General features: G+C 36.3%; 1 protein-coding gene across 13 annotated transcripts in view; it reads right to left on the bottom strand.

The window, feature by feature from the left end:
* Myo9a (myosin IXa) overlaps positions 1 to 21,087 on the bottom strand; it is a 178,019-nt gene that overhangs the window by 105,606 nt on the left and 51,326 nt on the right. For all 13 annotated transcript variants that reach the window (XM_006511209.4, XM_006511210.3, XM_017313399.2 and 10 more), the window contains 5 exons: positions 19,250 to 19,376; positions 13,773 to 13,862; positions 11,243 to 11,359; positions 7,883 to 8,017; positions 1,555 to 1,676 (listed from right to left, as the gene is read on the bottom strand). In XM_006511209.4, coding sequence (XP_006511272.1) covers positions 1,555 to 1,676; positions 7,883 to 8,017; positions 11,243 to 11,359; positions 13,773 to 13,862; positions 19,250 to 19,376 — 591 coding nt within the window. The remainder of the gene's footprint in view (positions 1 to 1,554; positions 1,677 to 7,882; positions 8,018 to 11,242; positions 11,360 to 13,772; positions 13,863 to 19,249; positions 19,377 to 21,087) is intronic.

Genomic DNA, 21,087 nt, shown 5'->3' with positions numbered 1-21,087 from the left:
AGATCACATTTCAAGTTAAAGCAAAGAACTATTTGGCACCAAGTGGATTCCATGGTGATAAAAGGCATTGCAGGAACTGGCTAACTTCCAGGACACTGAAGGCTCACACATATAGAAGAGATTATTCAAACAGAGCCTTCTACAAAACTGTTTCCCCAAGAATTGATTACCCATGACTGGTGTCCAGGTACTACAGCCAAGGATAAGCAGGCCCAAACAGGAAATTTTGCACAAAATGAAGTTTTTAGTGTCATCCACATAATGAAGGTTTTACAAAGATATAAAATATGAGTTGCGGGATTATGAGAAATTCTACCAGATTTCTCTTAGAAACTTTGATGTTTAAAAAAAAAAGTGTATCTGAAATTTTTATTCATTTTTTTTTCATTTTTTAAAAATTTTATTTTTTTACACTCCATATCATTCCCCATCCCTCCCATACACCCTCCGACTGCTCCACATCCCATACCTCCTCCCCACCCCATATTTCTCCTGTATAAAAGTTAATTCAAAGACTAACAAATAAGATAGTTTAATGGGTAAGGCATCTGCTTCCAAGCCTGAACACTTCAATTTGATCTGGAGGATCCATGTGATGAGAGAAACTCTTCCTGCATATCGGCCTCTGACCTCCATATAAACAGAATAGCACACATACATACTTCACCCTCAAATAAAATGTAGATAAATAAATAAAACTCAATTTAAAGGCTACGTGAATTATTACATCTTTGTAATGTCACCACTCAGAGGCAGGGAAGGAAGATCTCAACTTCAAGAGCAGACCAGGTTACGTAACAAGACCCTGTCTACAGGACAGAAAAGAGGGAGAAATGGGGGGAAAAATCTTTTTTTTTTTTAAATGTGCATCAGGATGTGACCAGTGTTAAGTTTCCCATTATCCAGTGGATGGCTCTACATCCATGCATATTTGGGCAAAATTACATAGACTTAGTGGATAATCAAAACAAAACAAGAGCTAAGTGTACACTCCTTTAATTCCAGTATCTGGGAGGCAGAGGCAGTAGGTCTTCCATGCCAACAAAAAAAGTGGGTAAAGAGGACAGGATATGAAATTTGGAATGTTAGAGGTAATATGGAAGGAGTTGGAGGGGGGGAAAAAGGGTAGATGTAATCATATTTCATTGCATAGATTATGAAGTTCTCAAGAATAAAGAAATGAGCATCAAAAGATTTAACATCAAATTTTCTAAGAGAAATCTGAAAAAAAATTGTTCAAGAGTAAAGTACAATCTATTACACAAAAATGTATTTTTTTCCAGACAAATACAGAAAAACCACAAGTCTTTATTCAAAACATTATCAGAACACTTACGCTTACTTAGATATAAGCTGGTTGGTGGTACATACTTATACAGCTAACACTGGGGAGCCTAAGGCTAAGGACTGCTATGAGTCTGAGGCTACTCTGGGACTGCAGCAGCCCTAATTCCAACCTGGTCAGAGTTACACAGTGAAGCTCTGTCACAAATAAAGGTGAAGCACTCAAAAAGCATAATGGTCAAATATGAAACTGAAAAGCACTATACTCACTTGCTTTCTTCATCCAAAAGATGGAGCAGTCCTGTTGGTTTTTTGCTAATAAGATTTATGCAACAAGTATTATCAATATAATCTATGTTATGCCAACTGATACCTTCAGTTCTATATTCCTCCTAGAAAAAACAAAATATCAACTTATCTTACAGAAAATAATAACATATGACAAAGTTTTAAGTAAGGTGCGTCTACATGTGGTTTTATCTAAACCATCTGACCTATGATTCTGATCGGCATGTCTGTTTCTGTACATGGTTTTTGTTATTATGACTCTACTATAACTTGAAATCAGGTATAGTGGTATCTCCTTCATCATTCTTTATGTTGAGGACCATTATGGCTACTTGGAGACTTTTACACTGCTGTGTGAATTTTAAATCACTTATTTCTGCGAAGAGTGAATGTTGGTGACTACAATGAATTTACATCCCACTTCTAACAGTATGGTTTTCTTTACAACAGTAATCCTTCTAATTCATGATCATGAAAAATCATTCCAATTGTGGGTGCTTCCAGTTCCTTTGTACAGTATTCTCAAGACCTCGCTGTACAAGTCTTTCACTTCCTTGGTTAGGTTTATATTAAGGTATTTTTCTTTCATCTGAGATAATTAAGAATGGAATTATTTCCCAGACTTATTTTGCTGACCATTTTCCAAGGTTTTAGGAACAATCACATATTCTTAACATGAAAATTTTCTAATAGGTTTAAACTTAACTATTAACGTCAGCTACACCCCCACAGCATGCTGGTTAACTGTGGCTAGTTTCTAGTTCATTCACCTTTTTTTTTTCTTCGAGACTGGGTTTCGCTGTGTAGCCCTGGCTGTCCTGGAACTCAATCTGTAGACCAGGCTTGGCCTCGAACTCAGAAATCCGCCTGCCTCTGACTCCCAAGTGCTGGGATCAAAGGTGTGCACCACCACACCCGGCCTCATTCACCTTTTAAACTATTAAGCATATTTACTTAGTTTTGGTTTTCTGGAGGGAATTGTTTGGCAGCAGTGTATGCTGAACTTTGGGAATCTCACACATGTTAACCTGGGGATAGATAATATATCCCCAGCCTTAAATGAAAATGTTTTTTTCTTTTTTCTTTTTGGTTTGTTTTTGTTCTTGTTTTTGAATACAGGGTTTCTCTGTTTAACATTGGCTGTGCTGGAGCTTGTTCTGTAAACCAGGCTGGCCTCAAACTCAAGAAATCCACTGGCTTCTGCTTCCCAAGTGCCAGGATTAAAGGAGTGTGTCACCACCACCTGACTTGTAATTTTATTATAGTATTAAAATATGTGTTAATATTTGGGAAGCTGACCCTTGCTTCCAAACTAACACAAGCATTACTTTTGTAACTATGTATTCTTCAGATAGGGTTCAATATGCTACATATTATTTAGCGGGTCTCAATAACCAGTTAAGTCCAAGGTAACTGTCCATATTGATATGCAAGGCAGAGAGCAATGGATACCCATAAAATGTTAGTTAAGTTATTCAAGATAATAAGTTAAAAATACCCCATTTATAAGCTATATTCCTCATTATACTTTTATTAAATTTTGCTTCATGCATTTTGAAGATATTTTATCTGGTACCTATAAATTTGGGACTGTGCATTTACTTTAAAAAACTGTTCTTAGCATTATGAGCTATTTCCTTTTATACTTAGTAATAAAGCTACAAATAGTTTCTGCTAATGTTCGATAAACCTTATATGCCTTTTTACTTTTAGCTTTGGGTATAATGTTTGGACTGCCTCTGATAAACTGTTTGCTATTCATCAATCTAATGATTGTTAGATACTAAAGCAATCAACTCATATAAAGTGAATGCTCACTGGTACCTTACTATTTCTTCTTTCTCTCAATTATCCTCTTTTCTCAGCATTCCTTCTCATTTTGTTGCCCAGGTCTTCCCAAAATGCTGGATTACACATAAGTGCCATATGCATCAGTCTTGGGCAGTTCTTCTATACTTACTTTGTTACTGTTTGGATTGCTTTGGTTGTTTTTGCTTTACTTAGAATCTACATTTTTCTGGCAAATATTTTATATTTACTTACTACTTTGTGGATATTCTAGAAATTATAACATGCATCTTTAACTTATCAAATAACACAAATAAAATTTTCTATAACTTACAGTTAATACAGAGATGTCACAACTTTATGCATATGCTATTGTCCGTGTGTATTTTAAGTCTATTTAAACATTATAAAATTCCATTTCTGTCAAATTTAGTAGAATAGTCTTTTATATTCACCTACTTTAAAAAGCAATTTCACTATTTTTCCTTCAATTTTTAACAGTTGTTCTATAATAAGAATTATGATAGGAATATAACTAATACACAGGCCTAAATAATGAGCTTTACTTTTAAGGAAAATATCCTACTGTCTTCTGTCTCCCATGTTTACTCTGAAGAACTTACTACTGCTACACACACATACAGAGAGAGAGAGAGAGAGAGAGAGAGAGAGAGAGAGAATGAACAAACGAACGAACGAATGAACAGGGGTTTTGGGGAAGAGGTGACATGTTCCATAGTGAATATTGTTGGTTAGACTCCAGACATGAAGTCCCTTGAAAGAGAACTGAGGTTTTTTTGTTGTTGTTTGTTTTTGGAAGTATCCATTCCTTCAAGCAAGCCTTTTAGGGTAATATCTAATACTTTTGGAGTAACTGAAGGAACTCACCTAGTACCCAAGAGAATAAATCCTACAGAATTATAAAGGATATGGCAGGTATCTATGGTGAATTAACCCCTGAACAGGCTTAAAAGTATCTGAACCCAATCAGTGGTAAATCAGGGACATTCCTGAGCCCTCAGTTACTCCATTGCACCCTTGGCACTCCCAAACAAGCACAAGGATTGCATTTTACTGTGAAAAGGGGGAGACTGAATCTGACCTTAAAGCTGCATCAAGCTCCTTGCCCTGAAAAGAGCAGGTTAGATGAGGCAGCTCAAGAGATATAGACCATGACAAGCTGAGACCACACTGTTGTAAAAATATTTAATCTCAATCCAGGATTTTTATCCTCCCTTTGACCACTTGGTTTGTGAGTAAAAGATACATTTGACCTTTGTATTTATAATGAGCCTCAATCAGCACAGAACTGGATAGATATTTATCCTCTATGCTATTATGTCTATTTCCTATCAAATAATTTTTATTATATAATTTACCATGTTTTGTCTGGGCTGCTCGTAGCTCCAACTAGCTGACTCACATGGCCATTATTTTAAGATTCTCAGCCCAATGGAGGCTTCTCTTCGCTCCACCTTTTTCTCTTTTTCCCTCATGGTTTTCTCCAACCCTAAACCCCACATTGTGTCTCTTCTGACCAGCTACTGGCTGCTGCCATCTTTATTTACCAATCAGGAAACTTGGGGGGCAATGTCACATAGCATCACCTGGGTCTATGTGTGGTCTCTGGGAGCAACCAATATTTAGCATAGCAAAAGACCAAACCTGAACAATTTTTTTGTCTAATTGAAAAGGCTCTTTTTCTTATAATAATAAACATACAGTACGAACAATTATGAAAATGATTAGGTATAAGTTACATTTAAATGTCCAGTCTGTTTGTATTTGGCAACTTAGATAAGGTATTTTACCATCTATTCTATCTTAATGAGTTTAAAATTTTATCTATATCATTTATTATTTTAACCTGTATTACCATTTTAAAAACATCTTTTTACACCTAGGAAATCTTTTTAAATCCTAAACAGCATAAGTTTAATTGTAAGACTGTAACTCTCTAGTCTTTAATCCCATCTGAAAATTGAGAAGGTATAAATATTATTTGAGTATGCAGGAAGCATAGGAACGCAGTTTCTAGGATGCTGCAGCTCTTTCTCGCTTATTTTATTCCTAATGGGTACCATGCCCTCTGAGTGCACTAAGCTGGAAGTTAACAGTGACCATGGGTTTCTACTTTGCTCTTTGAACCCTTATCACTGGCTCAGAAACCTTTTACCAAAATAGGGAAATGTTTTTAGAAAGAAAGCAACCTTCAACTTCTGGGCTCCTTACACAGGTTTGTCCTTACAGACCTAGGTTTTCACTTATCTGAAAGTAAACCAGAACAAATGATGCCTGAGACAATACGTATCTATCCATGTTGACAAAAGAGGAGTTAAAGATAACAATAAAACATTGACCAATACATAAGAAAGAAAGAAAGAAAGAAAGAAAGAAAGAAAGAAAGAAAGAAAGAAAGAAAGAGAAAGAAAGAAAGAAAGGAAGGAAGGAAGGAAGGAAGGAAGGAAGAAAGGAAGAAAGGAAGAAAGGAAGAAAGGAAGAAAGGAAGAAAGGAAGAAAGGAAGAAAGGAAGAAAGGAAGAAAGGAAGAAAGGAAGAAAGGAAGAAAGGAAGAAAGGAAGAAAGGAAGAAAGGAAGAAAGGAAGAAAGGAAGAAAGGAAGAAAGGAAGAAAGGAAGAAAGGAAGAAAGGAAGAAAGGAAGAAAGGAAGAAAGGAAGAAAGGAAGAAAGAAAGAAAGAAAGAAAGAAAGAAAGAAAGAAAGAAAGAAAGAAAGAAAACCAATGCCTTGAAGTTCACTCTTTTTAGTTTTTTTGTTTGGGTTTTTATTAGGATGTGGAGCAGAGTGGGGTGAGGAAGACTATCCTCAAAGACAATGGTAGTCTCACACCACCAATCTGCCATCAAAACAAAAATTGTTAGGTACAAACTCCTCAGTAAGATTCCAAAGCTCCAAACTTTTTGTTTTCGGAGCTTACCACAATGCCTGACATATGTAACTCAATTGTCATTATATTTACTAATAAATCAGTGATGGTAAGGGTAATTCAGAGCATGTAAAGGAAAGAAATGGGCAACATTAAAAATGCTAACATGAGCATTTTCAAATATCAGACACCTTTCAGTTTGTCTTTTATTCAACATGATTCTGAATCAATCACCAAGACTACTTCAACTGACCTAAGTTCGACCCAGAGAATCTCCACATTGTCCTCTGACTTCCATACACTCATATCACTATGCACACAATTACAATCACACACATAAGAATTAATTATGTCTAGAACTTCAATTATATTGAATACTTTAAGCATTCATCAAAGTAGCCAGCCCTAAAACATTTTACACAACTACCCTTTACAAAAAAACCAAAAAACAACAAAACCAGTCAGAAGGTGGTTCAGTAAAAGGATCTTGCCACACTCTTAATGATCTGAGGTCAATCCTTACAACACACATAGGTAGAGGAGGAGAACTGAATCCATGAATCCACGAGGTTTTCCTCTGACCTCCCTTCACCCGTGTGCCACAGCACATGTCTATACATACATACACACCCATACAAGTACATGCACACATACACACACACACACACACACACAAATAATAATAAATTTTAATTTTTAAGTCAGCATATAGAGCAATAAACTTTACTATAGAATTTATATATATATTATTATACTTTGTAGAAGCTAGCTGGTAGAAGTTTCTTTTAAATTATTCAGTAGACCTACTAACTATTTTGGGGTTTGCATTCACTTTCCATTAGTTAGCATTTAAGTTGACTGTGATAAATCTTAGTATAGTTGCCTATGTCATTACTAAATAAACTGAAGTTCTGGCTTATAAACTGGGTCAAAAACTGATTTCCAACTAAATTTGGAGGAAAACCTCACATCTTTTGGGTCCTCTTCTCATAATAATTGTAATAAAAACTAAATTGTCATCAATCTTAAGATTCTCATAAGAAATGCCATTGTGGTTTACTTGGTTTGTTTATTTTTACTTTTTAGATTTATTTTAGGTGTATGAATGTTTTGCCAGCAAGTATTTATGAGAAGTTAGAAGAGGGTGTTAGACCCCTTGGAACTGAAGTTACAGATGGATGCTAGGAACTAAACCCTGGTCATCAGCGAGAAAAACAAATGTTCTAAATTGCTGAACTATTACCTCCAACCCCAGAATACACCTTTGCATCCACACTCTGCTCCTCAAGAGTCTTTGATCTCAGATAAGAAGTGGAGACCAAAGCAGTTAAATAAATACTAAAGATAGTAAGTGACCACACTCGATAGCAACAGATATACAACACCCTTAAAAAGGGTGCATTAAAAAAGATGCATGATTCATCCAAAGATACATGTAAACAAACACAAATTAACAGATACATCTGGCAACTATTAAAAAAAATCTGTATAATATAGCTGAAAAGCTCTGCTCTGATTTGTCATTTCCTTATAGTGATATGACCATGCACTGTCTGAATCAAAATGCAGGCTAGAAAACAGTTATGAAATTGATTCAAAAGTTTAAGCAGGAGGGTAACTATATATTTAGATACTCACTTGCTCCAACTTAAAGATATGCTGATTAAAGTAGTGCTGTAAACGTTCATTAGCAAAATTAATACAGAACTGTTCAAAACTATTGTTTTCATAATCTTCAAACCCAAAAATATCAAGAACACCAATGGACAAAGTCTGTAAGACAAGAGAAATTTAATTTAAAAACAAGTCTCAAATTTACTTATATTACAAGTAGTAAAATACTCCTTTCTGTAACAGTTCTGGTTCTGTCCAGTATTCAAATAATCACTGATGTAAATCACCAGGTAAAACTACTGTAATAGGAAAATATACTTCATTCTAATTTTGGGGTTAGAGAGATGGCTCAGTGATTAAGAAAACATACTGCTTTTGCAAAGGACCCACATTCTTCTCCCTGAACCCACATCAGGTAATAGAAAAATCATAGTGACTACAGCTTCAGGGAATCTGATACCTCTGGCATTTGTGGTATTGAATACACACATGCATGCGCACACATACACGCACGCGCACGCACAAACGCATGCATGTATAACTAAAAAATAATTCTTAAATTTAGAAATATTAACTGCAATGATACCTATATAATTTATTAGAAATATTTTGTTTTTTGTTTCTTTTTTTGTTTTTTTTCCAATTTTTTATTAGGTATTTACTCATTTACATTAAATATAAGGATATTTATTAATCACTGGACTTAAAACTGAGTGGATTTTTAGGAAAACTGACTTGTGACAGATGGTTAAACATGTAAAATGGCAATCAGAGCAAATTTTATTTTCCTGTTACAGTGGTTATCATATGATAATTTACATCAGTGTTTAACAGCTTTTCTCAAATTTTAAAATAACAATTAGTTATCAAGAACTGATTAAAGAGATTAGATTTTTAGTAGTAAAGGGGATGAGGGAGGCATCACCTTAACTCATCAATAGCAGTGTAGTTGATATTCTTAATTATCTAAGAACTCATAATTTAGGGTCTTAAGGTTAAAAGGCAAATTAACTTGAAGTAAGCTTTGTTTCCATTGTAAGGATTTCTTTAATAAGACAAATTTGAATATATGTAATTTCTGCACTACTTTGGAAAGGGTGAATGAGCTATTATCTTAAATTGAGAGAGTCAAGAAATCCCAAATAAACTGAAACATTCTTAAGTCCTATGATAGAACAGAAACAACAGGTTATGAGAAAATCAAAAGGTTACATAAGTCAAAGATCAGCAAGATAAAATTATTTTTAGTTATAACAAGAAAACTATGCAATTCTTAATTTGGTATCAATAACGATTAATTTTGCAATCAGCATTAAATTAGGTATACAAGATAGCTCAGCAGGTAAAGACACGTGACTCCAAACCTGACAACCTAAATTCTAGCTGCAGAATCCACCTCATGGAAAGAGAGAACTGACTCCCAGTTGTCCTCTGACCTCCAGACAGATACAAACAATCAAATAATCAATCAATGTAAAGAAAGGAAAAACAAAACACTCTAGAATCAGAGGCAAGAGGAATGTGAGTCAAAGCCAGCATGAGCATTATAGGGATGCTGGGTCAAAAAATGAGTAACGTTGAAAACCACCATTAGCTCTGAAAGGGAATTAACTCCCCACACCCCACTGGTACTAACAGACACAGTAAGCAAACTATTATGATGAACATGCAGGACATTTTGAAAATGTATCAAGAGAGATTTACTTAGTTGGGGCTACTGAAAAATCTAGATATATAGAAGGAAATAATGTCCTTCACAAGTAAGTTCACTGAATAATAAGACTGAGATTTAATTTTATAACTATGGAACTACTTGAACTATAAAAAAAAATAAGAATAGGGGCTGAAAAAATAACTTAGAGGTTAAGAGCACCAACTGCTCTTCTAGAGGCCTTAAGTTCAGTTCCCAGCAACCACATGGTGGCTCACAACATCTGTAATGATTTCCAGTGTCCTCCTCTGATTTGTCTGAAGACAGTGACCTTGTATTCACAGACATAAGATAAATAAATAAATCTTTTCAAAAATATAAAAAATTTTTCCTTGAGTCAGTAGGAGTAAACAATAAAAATAACATTTTAAGCAGATTAAGCAAACTGGACACTAATGGCTATTAAAAATTAAAATGGACCTGAAATTATTAAAACTATATGTATGTAACCCATCACATTAAAATAAAATCCAGAGACGGTGTGGTAGCATATACCTATAATTCCATCACTCACGAGGAAGAAGCAGGAGAATGGTCAAGTCATACCTAAGCTGCAATATCTTGCCTTAAAAATGCAAACAAACAAAAGGCAGGGCATGGGACACATGCCTTTACTCCCAGAACACAACAGGCAAAAACAGGTAGATCTGTTAGTTTGAGACCAGTCAGGCATACATAGTGAGCTCCAGGACATCCAAGGCTATGTAGACAGACCCTATTTCAAAAAGTAACAAAAACAAAACAAAAGTTCCAATTTAAAAAAATTCTAAAAGCATAATACTAAATATTTTATAAACTTGGGCTGGAAGAAACCTTCTTATAAGTAAATGTGTAAGTGAAAGATGATAAAAGAATGACAGAATGGATGAACAGAAACTTACAGCATGAGTAAATATTTTAAAAGTACTTAAGAGAGAAAACAGTATGCATCAAACTAAATCTCCAAAATGTTCACAATAGCTCCTAAGAAAGAAAAAAGTAGAAAGATAAAATTCAACCGAGATATAAATAAATAATACAGAGGAGAAACAAGATTAAGAAAAACATAACAAGTGTTTGACTTTCATTCCCAAAAAGCAGGGCAACAAATGAGACAGAAGGATAGTTTCTCTCATTAGCCCATCTAAGGTAAAAATCACACTAACTGTTACAATTACACACACACACACACACACACACACACACACACACTCCAGACAGGATTTCTCTGTGTAACCCTCACTGTCCTGGAACTCTCTCTGTCAGTCGACCTGCTGGCTGTCCTCAAACCCAGACATCCACCTGCCTCTGTCTCCCAAGTACTGGGATTAATGGTGTGAACCATCATGCCCAGCTAGTATTACACAATTATTAAAATATATAATGATATAGTCCAAGAAATCTTATGTTAAAATGTATTTTTACAGAAATCTATTTGAAGAGTTTTTATATGGAAAGCAAACACTAAAACAATACAAAATCTGATTTTGTTTCTATTTCTACTTTTAATATACAACTCTGTGTATAATGTTCATAGCATGTAAATATGTGCAAAGACACACAAAATGGTTAACCTGAATAGAAAAATAAATAACTAAGTTGATACAACTACATAATTCTATCCCTTAAAAGTTCAAGTACTCACCAGTTTATTAAATAGTCTTCAGGTAAAATATAATACAACAGATCTTTACCTTAGTATCTTGTTCCAAATCTTTACTATTCAGAAGTGCATGATTAATACGAAACACTATCCAGTCAAACAGAGCACTATATAAAGACTTAGCCATGGAGTTTCTCACTGTCACAGCCTACAAAACACAAAGAGAATCATAAGTGCAAAGTAGAATGGTAATAATTTCAATAAGATACAGTAACAGAGGCTAAAGAGATGGCTCAGAGGTTAAGAGCACTGGCTGGCTCTTCCAGAGGTCCTGAGTTCAATTCCCAGCTATCACACGGTAGCTCACAACCATGTATAATGGGATCTGATGCCTTCTTCTGTCATGTAGTCATGACAGTATACAATAGAGCACTCATATATATAAACAAATAAATCTTAAAATTAAAAAAAAATCCACACACACCAAACTACCAAATTAGTCTATACTTATAGCCCTGTAACTTCTACCTCATGCTATACTCTCTAGTCATTCCATATGCTATGCAGTCTGGCCTACCATATCCATTTCTACCATGTCTCCCATTATTTAAGTCATTACTCAGTCTTACTGGTCATTTCAAATGACATTTGTTTTTCCTTTGATTAGCATGTCACCACTCTGCACAAAAAGCATCTTCTATCGTAGCTTCTGGTCTTATCTTCAGTGACTAGCATGGCCCTCAAATATCCAATTCCCTACAGACATGCTGTGCATATTTCCCTCCTGTGACAGTTAATGTTCACTACTAGCCTGACTGGACTTAAGATGACTGAGATGTTAGAAATTTACATGTCTGTATGTGTCCACAGGGGCATCTGCAGAGATAATATTATAAGAACTCTAATGGAATCAATAATTAATTCCACTGATGGATTTATGAGAAGTGGGAGAACTATAAAAGGTGCCTGGAGGGGGGAAGTGGGTCACTGGAGTGTGTCTTGGGGATTATATCTTGCCCTAATCCTTTCTTGTGATATGCACTGATTCTTAGCTGCCACGAATAGCTTTGTTCCCACCATGGATTTTGGTGAGGTTTTTTTGTTTGTTCCTTTGTTTTTTGTATTTTTAGGAAAAAAGAAAAAAGAAAAACAAAGAATTTAGTAAGAAACAAAAAGGATGTTAAATAAACTTTAAAAGACTGGCCAGCAGTTAAAAAAAAAAAAAAAAGGAAATAAGACAAAGTATGCTGAGCAGAAAATGACTAAGGAAAAATAATAAGGAAGAAGAAATAACCGCTGGGGTGAAATATTGCTCTCAATTATAATTCTATCTATCATCTGTTTGCCCTACAATATTAAAATGAAATAGAATAATTAAGAGAGGCTGGGGATTTAGTTCTGTGGTAGAATACTTATCTAATATATACCAGATCCACAGTTCAATAGGATGGAAAGATAAACAAAAATTAAAATCCTTAAGAGGGACTGGAAAGACTGCTCAGCGGTTAAGAGCACTGACTCCTCTTCTAGTGGACCTGGATTCAGTTCCCAGCACCTACAAGGCAGCTCACACGTCTCTAACTCTGTATTCCATAGGCACTGCATACATACGTTACTAAGACATAAATGCAGACGAAACAACGATACGCATAAATTAATAACTATTTTTTATCAAAGAACCTTGAGGAAAAAAAATGAAAGCTTACTATTTAAAACCACACCAAGTCTCTGCTACAGAAAGGTACTCTGCAAATTACCAAAGGAGAACTGTAAACACCAAGCTGGCCACAAACCCATGGATCTACACTTGTATCCTGCCTGCAAGATATGGTAGGGCATTGTTGGCACAAAGCTTGTGGGGTTAACCAATATTTGATTTGACTTAACACCTACTCCACAACATGGAATCCATACCTAACCCTGCATGAATGAACAAGAACTAGAAATCCCAGGAACCTAGGGTAAACCAAATATACTGGTCTTAAAACAAACAAACAAACAAACAAACAAAAAAACCCAAAAAATCAGCCATCATCAGTGTTTCCTTCTGCAGCAGATGGAAATAAATACAGAGACCCACAGCCAGACACAAAGTGAGAGACCTTGGAACACTGAGCCCTAAATGAGATGTCTTCATCAAATCCCTCCCCGTGGAAAAGGAGGCAGAAATACTGTAAGAGCCAATGGGAATGAAGAAAAGAAGGTTCTCTAAATCAGTATGAGCAAAGCACACATGAAACTCAGAGACGGAAGCAGCATACACAGGGCCTGTACCAGGTCTTCTATGGTCTTCAAATTTGTGTTTTTATTGGACTCTTAAGTATGCAAATGAGTGGGTCTCTGATTTTTAAGCCTTCTCTTGGACTCTTTTCTTGCTGCTGGCTTGTCACTTCAATGTGACAATTTTTGTTTTGTCTTATTACATTTTAATATGTAAGTAAATATAAAGCCACGCAAAATTTTAAGCTTTCAAATGTATGGGAAATTCAGTTTTCCTAGAAAATATTTTAATTAATACATTTTACCTAATGTCAGCTTCACTTTTAAAAAGGGGAAAGGAAAACCCCCTAGAAACTCTATTCTAGAATATTCAAAATACTTTGTGCACAAGAAAATCATACCTCTGCCAGTTTATATGGTAAAATAAGCTTTTCTCCCACTGTCACCGTCTTCCTTGTAACTAATGCTTCAAATAGCATCTCTTCTTTAACCTAGAAAGCAGAATAATATATTCAACATGTAAGATTTATGAGAGAAAACGACTTATATTGAAAAGCTAAGTAAAAAAAAAAAAAACTTTAATGAAAGTTAGAAATATGCAATCAATATAAAGAAATGCAAAGAAAATACATAGGCAATCCTAATAATGACTAAAGTAGAATTTAAGCATATCACTAATCCATAATTCCTCTACCTAAAATAGATAAAAGGGTAACAAATGGTATCTTTTCAATGCATGCTTCCAAGTGAGTATTTAACTCTAGAGAGCTTGTCTAGCCTGTAAAAGGTCATGAGTTCTCACCAGAATCACAGACAGCTATCACATACACATATGTTTGTATGTATGTATGTATGTATGTATGTATGTATGTATGTAACTACACACATGCTTTTCTAGACTTCACAATCTAATGAATAGAAAGACTAAAGGATAGGAGCACTCCTTAAATTTGAGGAATACTCCGAGTACATATGTTCCAGAAATATATTTTTAAATATGAATATTATACTTTGAGATAGAGATGACTCTTTGTTTTTACTCTTACCACAGAAGTCAATACTATCCTGTTTATTTATGACAGGGGCTCACTTTGTAGCCTAGACTGGTTTAAACTCCTGAGTGCTGGGGTTCCAAGCATGTACCATCAACACCTGACTGAATTATTTAAAAAATGAATAAAAAGGGGGACTGGTGATCAGTGGTTAAAAACTTGTTCTTGCAGAGGATAAGGTTTCAGTTCTGATTGCCCATGTAATGGCTCACAACCATCATAATTCCAGTTCCAAATATTTTGACATCTTCTTGTAAACTTCTTGGTCAATCAAGCACACATGTGGCACACATATGTACATACAAGCAAAATACTTATACACATAAAATAATTTTCAGTACAAAATATTTGCTGTGTATGTGTGCAGGGTGTGTGAGTGAATGTGTATATGTATACAGGTGCTATAGAAGACAGGAATCAATATTAATTAATTAATTAATAAGACAGGAATCAATATTAGGCTTATTTCTGCCCATCATAAAATAATTTTCAGTACAAAATATTTGCTGTGTATGTGTGCAGGGTGTGTGAGTGGATGTGTATATGTATACAGGTGCTATAGAAGACAGGAATCAATATTAATTAATTAATTAATAAGACAGGAATCAATATTAGGCTTATTTCTGCCCATCAGATTTTATTTTGTTTTGCTTTTTTGTTTTCTGAGACAGGATATCTCTATATAGCCCTGGCTGACCTGGAACTATGTAGACCAGGTTGACCTAGAACTCACAAAAGATCCATCTGCCTCTTCTTCCTGAGCACTGTGATTTAAGACATGGCCACTCTACCACATTCTACCTTATTTTTTCGGGCAAGGTCTCTCTTATGGAACCAGAGCTCACTGACTGGCTGGCTATCCTGATTGTCCAGTAAGCTCAGGATATTTGGCTTTCCTGCCATCCTCTCCCACATTTACCTGCCCAGTGCTAGCTTTACCCTAGATTCATGACAAAACCAGCTTTTCCTTGAGTATGTGTATCCAAACTCAGGTAATCATGCTTGTATAACAAGCACTTTAGCAGCTGGATCAAGGACCTCAACATAAAACCAGATACACTGAATCTAATAGAAAAGACAGTGGGAAGGAGCCTTGAACTCCTTGGCACGGGGGGGGGGGGGGGGGGAAATTTCATAAATAGAACTCCAATGGCTCATGCTCTAGGATCAAGAATTGATAAATGGGACTTCATGAAACTGGAAAGCTTCTGTAAGGCAAAGGACATAGTCGATAAGACAAATCAGCAACCTACAGATTGGGAAAAAAATCTTCACTAACCCCACATCTGACAGAGGCTAATATCCAAAATATATAAAGAACTCAAGAAGTTAATCACCAAAAAAATCAAACAACCCAATCAAAAAATGGGGTATAGAACTTAACCAAGAATTCATAACTGAGGAATATCGCATGGTGGAGAAGCACCTAAAGAAATATCCAAAGTCCTTAGTGATCAGAGAAATGCAAATCAAAACGACTCTGAGATTCCACCTTACACCAATCCAAATGTCTAAGATCAAAACCTCAGGTGACAACACATGTTGGAGAGGATGTGGAGAAAGAGGAACACTCCTCCATTGCTGGTGGGATTGCAAACTGGTACAACCACTCTGGAAGTCAATCTGGAGGTTCCTCAGAGAATTGGAAGTAGATCTACCTGAAGACCCAGCTACACCACTCTTGGGAATATACCCAAAAGATGTCCCACCATGCCACAGGGGCAAGTCTTCCACTATATTCATAGTAGCCTTATTCATGATAGCCAGAAGCTGGAAACAACCTAGATGTCCCACGAAAGAAGAATGGATACAGAAAATGTGGTTCATTTACACAATGGAGTACTACTCAGCTATTAAGAATGAGGACATCCTGAGTTTTGCAGGCAAATGGATGGAACTAGAAAATATCATCCTGAGTGAGGTAACTCAGACCCAAAGGGACATGCGTGGTATGTACTCACTAATAAGTGGATTTTAGCTAAATAAAAAATAAAAATACAGACTACCCAAGATACATTCCACAGAACTCAAAAAGCTCAACAAGCTGAAGTGTCCAAATGAAGACAACTCAGTCCCACTTGGGAGAGAAAAGAAAGCAATCACAAGTGGGGGGAGAGGAAGGGAGGGAGGGAGGGACCAGGGAGGGAAAGTGGATGGGGTAGGGGATAAATGGGGGAGAGAGGGAAACCTGATCTGGTATTGGGTGAGGAGAAAAAAGGACTGAAGCCCTGAGGGCCAGCAGAAAGAATGTAAACAGGCAAACACAGGAAGGAGTTTGGAGGACCCTCCAGAATGCACTAGAGACCTGAGAGGTGAAAGACTCCCAGGACTCAAAGGGAGGGACCTTAGATGAAAAGCCAGGCAGTAGGGAGAGGGAACTTATAGACTCTACCTCCAACAGGAAGACAGGACATCAAGTGAAGGATGGGGTTGCCATCCTACAGTCTCAACTCTGATCCCTAATTGTTCTTGTCTGGAAGAATTACAGGGATGGAAATGGAGAGGAGCCTCAGGAAAAGAAGCTCAAGGGGAGGTCCCAAGGCCTCACTGAGGCTACAAAGCACTCACAACCTAGCATGACCACACTCCAGAAGACCCAGCAAGCAGCTGAGTCAGATGCAGCTCTCTTACCCTCTTACACTCTTGCCTCTCCCCCTCCGCCTTGTGCCCCCTCTATCTCCATTCCCTTCCCCCCCCCCGCCCTCTCTCCACGTGGTCATGGCCAGCCTCCACTTATCTACTCTCTCCTTTTGTCTGCCTTTCTCTGCCTCTACTACTCTCTCAACTCCCCTCCCCATGCCCTAAATAAACTCTAGACTATACTTAAAAAAAAAATGCAGATATTTGCACCCAACCAATGGACAGAAGCAGCTGACCTCTGTTGTTGAAATAGGGAAGGCTGAAAGAAGCTGAGGAGAAGGGCGACCCTGTAGGAGGAACAGAAGTCTCAATAAATCTGGACCCCCAGTGTTGGATCTCTCAAACACTGGACCACCAAACAGGCAGCATATACCAGCTGATAGGAGGCCCCCAACACATATACAGTAGACAACTTCTGGGTCTGTGTTCATTCAGAGGTGATGCACCTAACCCTCAAGAGACTGGAGGCCCCAGGAAGTTTAGAGGTAAGGTGGGGTAGGGGGTAGGGAGGAGGTATGATGTGGAACATTTGGAGGGTGGGTAGGTGGGAATAAAATAGGGAGTGTAAAAAAATAAATTAATTAATAAAAAACCAAAAAACACATCAAGCTAATCCTGACTGCTCCAAACCAGAAACAAGTAAGACAGTTCTTCAATTCATAAGTGGATTAACAATTATAGTATACACACACACTATAAATATTACCCAGAGGTAAAAGAATGGTGTTTTTGTTTGTTTGTTTTTGTGACAAGGTCTCTTTATATAGTCCTGGCTGTTCTCAAACTTACTATGTAGAGAAGGCTGGCACTGAACTCACAGAGATCCACCTGCCTCTGCCTCCCAAGTGCTGGGATTAATGGAGTGCATGTTCTGCTGCTGCGGCCACCACTACTACCTAGGCTAAAAGAATGCATCTTAAATGCACTCTACCAAGTAAAGTAAGTCATTCCAAAAATACTAATATCTATATAACTACAATTATATTACATGTGAAAAATACAAATTAATGTGAAGAGGAGTTTTAGAGCAGTGAAAAGATTCTGTCTAAGACTATAATAGTGGATGCATGACTTTATATATTTGTAAAAAAACATTCGGCACAAAAAGTGGGCCCTACTGTATACAAATTTTTAAAAATTACTTAAGGCAGAAAGGGATTCCAGAAGGAGTACAGGGCATGATGAGATACTCTAGCTATATAACAAATATATGATATCATCTCAACGGAAGAAAGAGGAAGAAAAGATGAAGAGCGAAATAACACTTAAGACAAATGCAATCCACAACTAAAGCCAAAGGAGCACCTGTAAAAACTGGTTTCTAATCTAAAACCATTTCTCACAAGGAAACTGGTGTTATTCAATACTGTTATAAAATGAATCCTGTTAGTGAGAAGTATATGAGTAATAGAGGGTGAAATGGTAGATTTCTGTCTGAGGTAGTGGGAGTTTATACACATGTAAGAGGAAAAAATTGAACACTAGTTTGAAAAATGAATTTACAGATATGAGTATGAAATCATTATTTTTATACAGGTACAAATGATTACGCATGAAAATTTGTTGTAGATAAACAGTTAAAATACACCCATATATTCACTTCATCTGTCAGGTGAGACAGCCCTAAAAGAAAAATACTAATTTGATGGGGGTAAATCTGGAAAGATGAAGAGTTATCTGGAAATTACAACACACCATAACTCTGAGAAGAACGGTGGAAAAGAGCCTGATGTACAAAGAAGCATGGGACCTGACCTTTAAGTCCTCCTCAAGCCGCTTAAGAAAAAAAATTGGTAGTTCTACCTATTCTCTCTACTCACCAAGATACCCATCTTCAAATCAAATCATCTAACCACAATTTGAAAAATCTCAAATTGAAAGACCAACACTGGCATGTGCCCAGGACATTATACAATCTAGAGTGGAAATACTCATTCTAATCAAATAACTGAGAGATTATATGTATTGGGAGCAAGTGAAGGCAAGGAAGAAAACACAGTCCTCAGGATCCTGGCAAGTAAGGCAGGGATCCAGAGAGATTCCAACTTCTGGAAACATTACTTTAAAATAGTATCAAATAAGTTAAATTTTAAGTAAATAAACCCACTTACAAGTTAAAGGATATATAAAATAAAAGTAAGACATTACCCAGTATCTAAAATAAGAACCGAAATCAAATGACTCACTTCTAATAATTCTGAGACAATGGGTAGTACTTCAGGATTACAGATATCAATAGAGTCATCCCGATAGGTCTTCTTTTTATATGAGATATTACCCAAATGTAGTATTGCTGAGAGCAGAGAGAAAATCCTATGAAAATAAAAGCACAGATTAAAGTTTGCAGTGTGTATTCTCAAAGCTCATTTTACTCCAAAATCCAAAACAAATTCACCCATACAAAGTATGAAGTATTTAATCTTCACAAAAGATTAGTAATTTTAAACTTTATTATTTAAACTGTATGTTAAATATTAAACAAATTACATGTAACATGAATCTCACACACACTTCAGAAACTGTTCTAAAATTGGCTAGATATAAAAGTGTCTAAGGATCTGAACTCCATCTCTCACGTTTCCATAGCAAGCACTTCAATCCAAGGAGTCATCTCTCCAGCCCTATCAAAAGTTTTTACATTATCATTCTGCTTATATTACCATGTATAAAAACTTTGTTGTTTTTTCTGTTTTGTTTTATTGCCTGATTTTTGAGGGTGCTGCTGCCAGGGATTGAGTCTATGGTTTTGTGTATGGGAGGAAAGCACTTTATTATCATGGGGCTACAGTTACATATGAAGAAATTTTAAAATAAGAGAAAACATGAAAATATGCATGTAATATTACATATAGAAATGTATAACACTAAAGATCAGATATAGAAAGTAAAACACTGTAATATAGTAATATAGTAAAAATAGTAGTTTTTAAGTTATGTCTATATACAGCTTCAAGAAGCTTCATGAAGTCCTCAATTTATATGCAAATGTTTATGAACATACATCTTAATAAAGTATTTTAGCTTCCATCAGTTTCTCAAAGATTATATAGTGAAAAGGGGAGCAGGAGGACACTCAAACCCTTTTTTTTTTTAAAGAATTTTTTATTTATTTTTACTATATGTAAGTACACTGTAGCTGTCTTCGGACACCCCAGAAAAGGGAGTCAGATCTCATTACAGATGGTTGTGAGCCACCATGTGGTTGCTGGGATTTGAACTTTGGACCTTCGGAAGAGCAGTCGGGTACTCTTACCCACTGAGCTATCTCACCAGCCTTAATATGACTAAGGCAATAGTGATGCCATTTATAAAACTGTTCAAAAGAACCAAAGAATATGGAATGACTGCTGTGAAGATAGCCAACTATTTTTTTTGATGGAGCTGAGGCCTGCTCCACAGGGGGGGGAAATGCATGGCTAATACTGTAACCATAGCCAAGGGCCCAGGAAATTAAGCAGTCATAGCCCCAGTAGAGGGACCCACTACCATTATTTTGCTAAAGACTTTCTGTCAAACTGCCTTCTAAATATATGTTATACCCATAGATTAGTGCTGCTGTCAACTATAGTCAAAGAAGATTCTTCTGGCAGTGGGCAGTCAATGCAGAGACTCATAAATGGTCAAAGTGTTAAGAATAAGTAACTATTGAGGACTGCCCTAAAGAGACTTGTATATAAATCCCACAATGCTCAGAATATACTATAGAAGACAGGGTCAAGAGCCAAACAATGGAGAGCTGTGCTGCAAGATGGTATCTTCTGAACATTACGTGGTCACTGAACTTACCAACTCAGAGACTCCATGGTAACCTGCAAAAACCTGAGCAAAGTCAAGCTAGTGAATAATCTCAGCATGGCTAAGGGAAGTATTCGCAAGGCTCCATTGCTAGCAGAGGAGTTATTGGAATTTGGTGGCTACTGAGGGAGAGGAAGTCATCTTTCTTCATAGATGTGACTGCAGGTAGGCTCCATGCCTATGCAAGCAATACTAATTCTATTTGTTGGGTTATAGAAGGAGGAAAAGG

Source organism: Mus musculus, chromosome 9 (genome assembly GCF_000001635.26).
Source record: "Mus musculus strain C57BL/6J chromosome 9, GRCm38.p6 C57BL/6J".
In the NCBI taxonomy this organism is placed as follows: Eukaryota; Metazoa; Chordata; class Mammalia; order Rodentia; family Muridae; genus Mus; species Mus musculus.
Note: the sequence above shows the minus strand (reverse complement) of the source record. Positions and strands in the feature narration are given on the sequence as shown.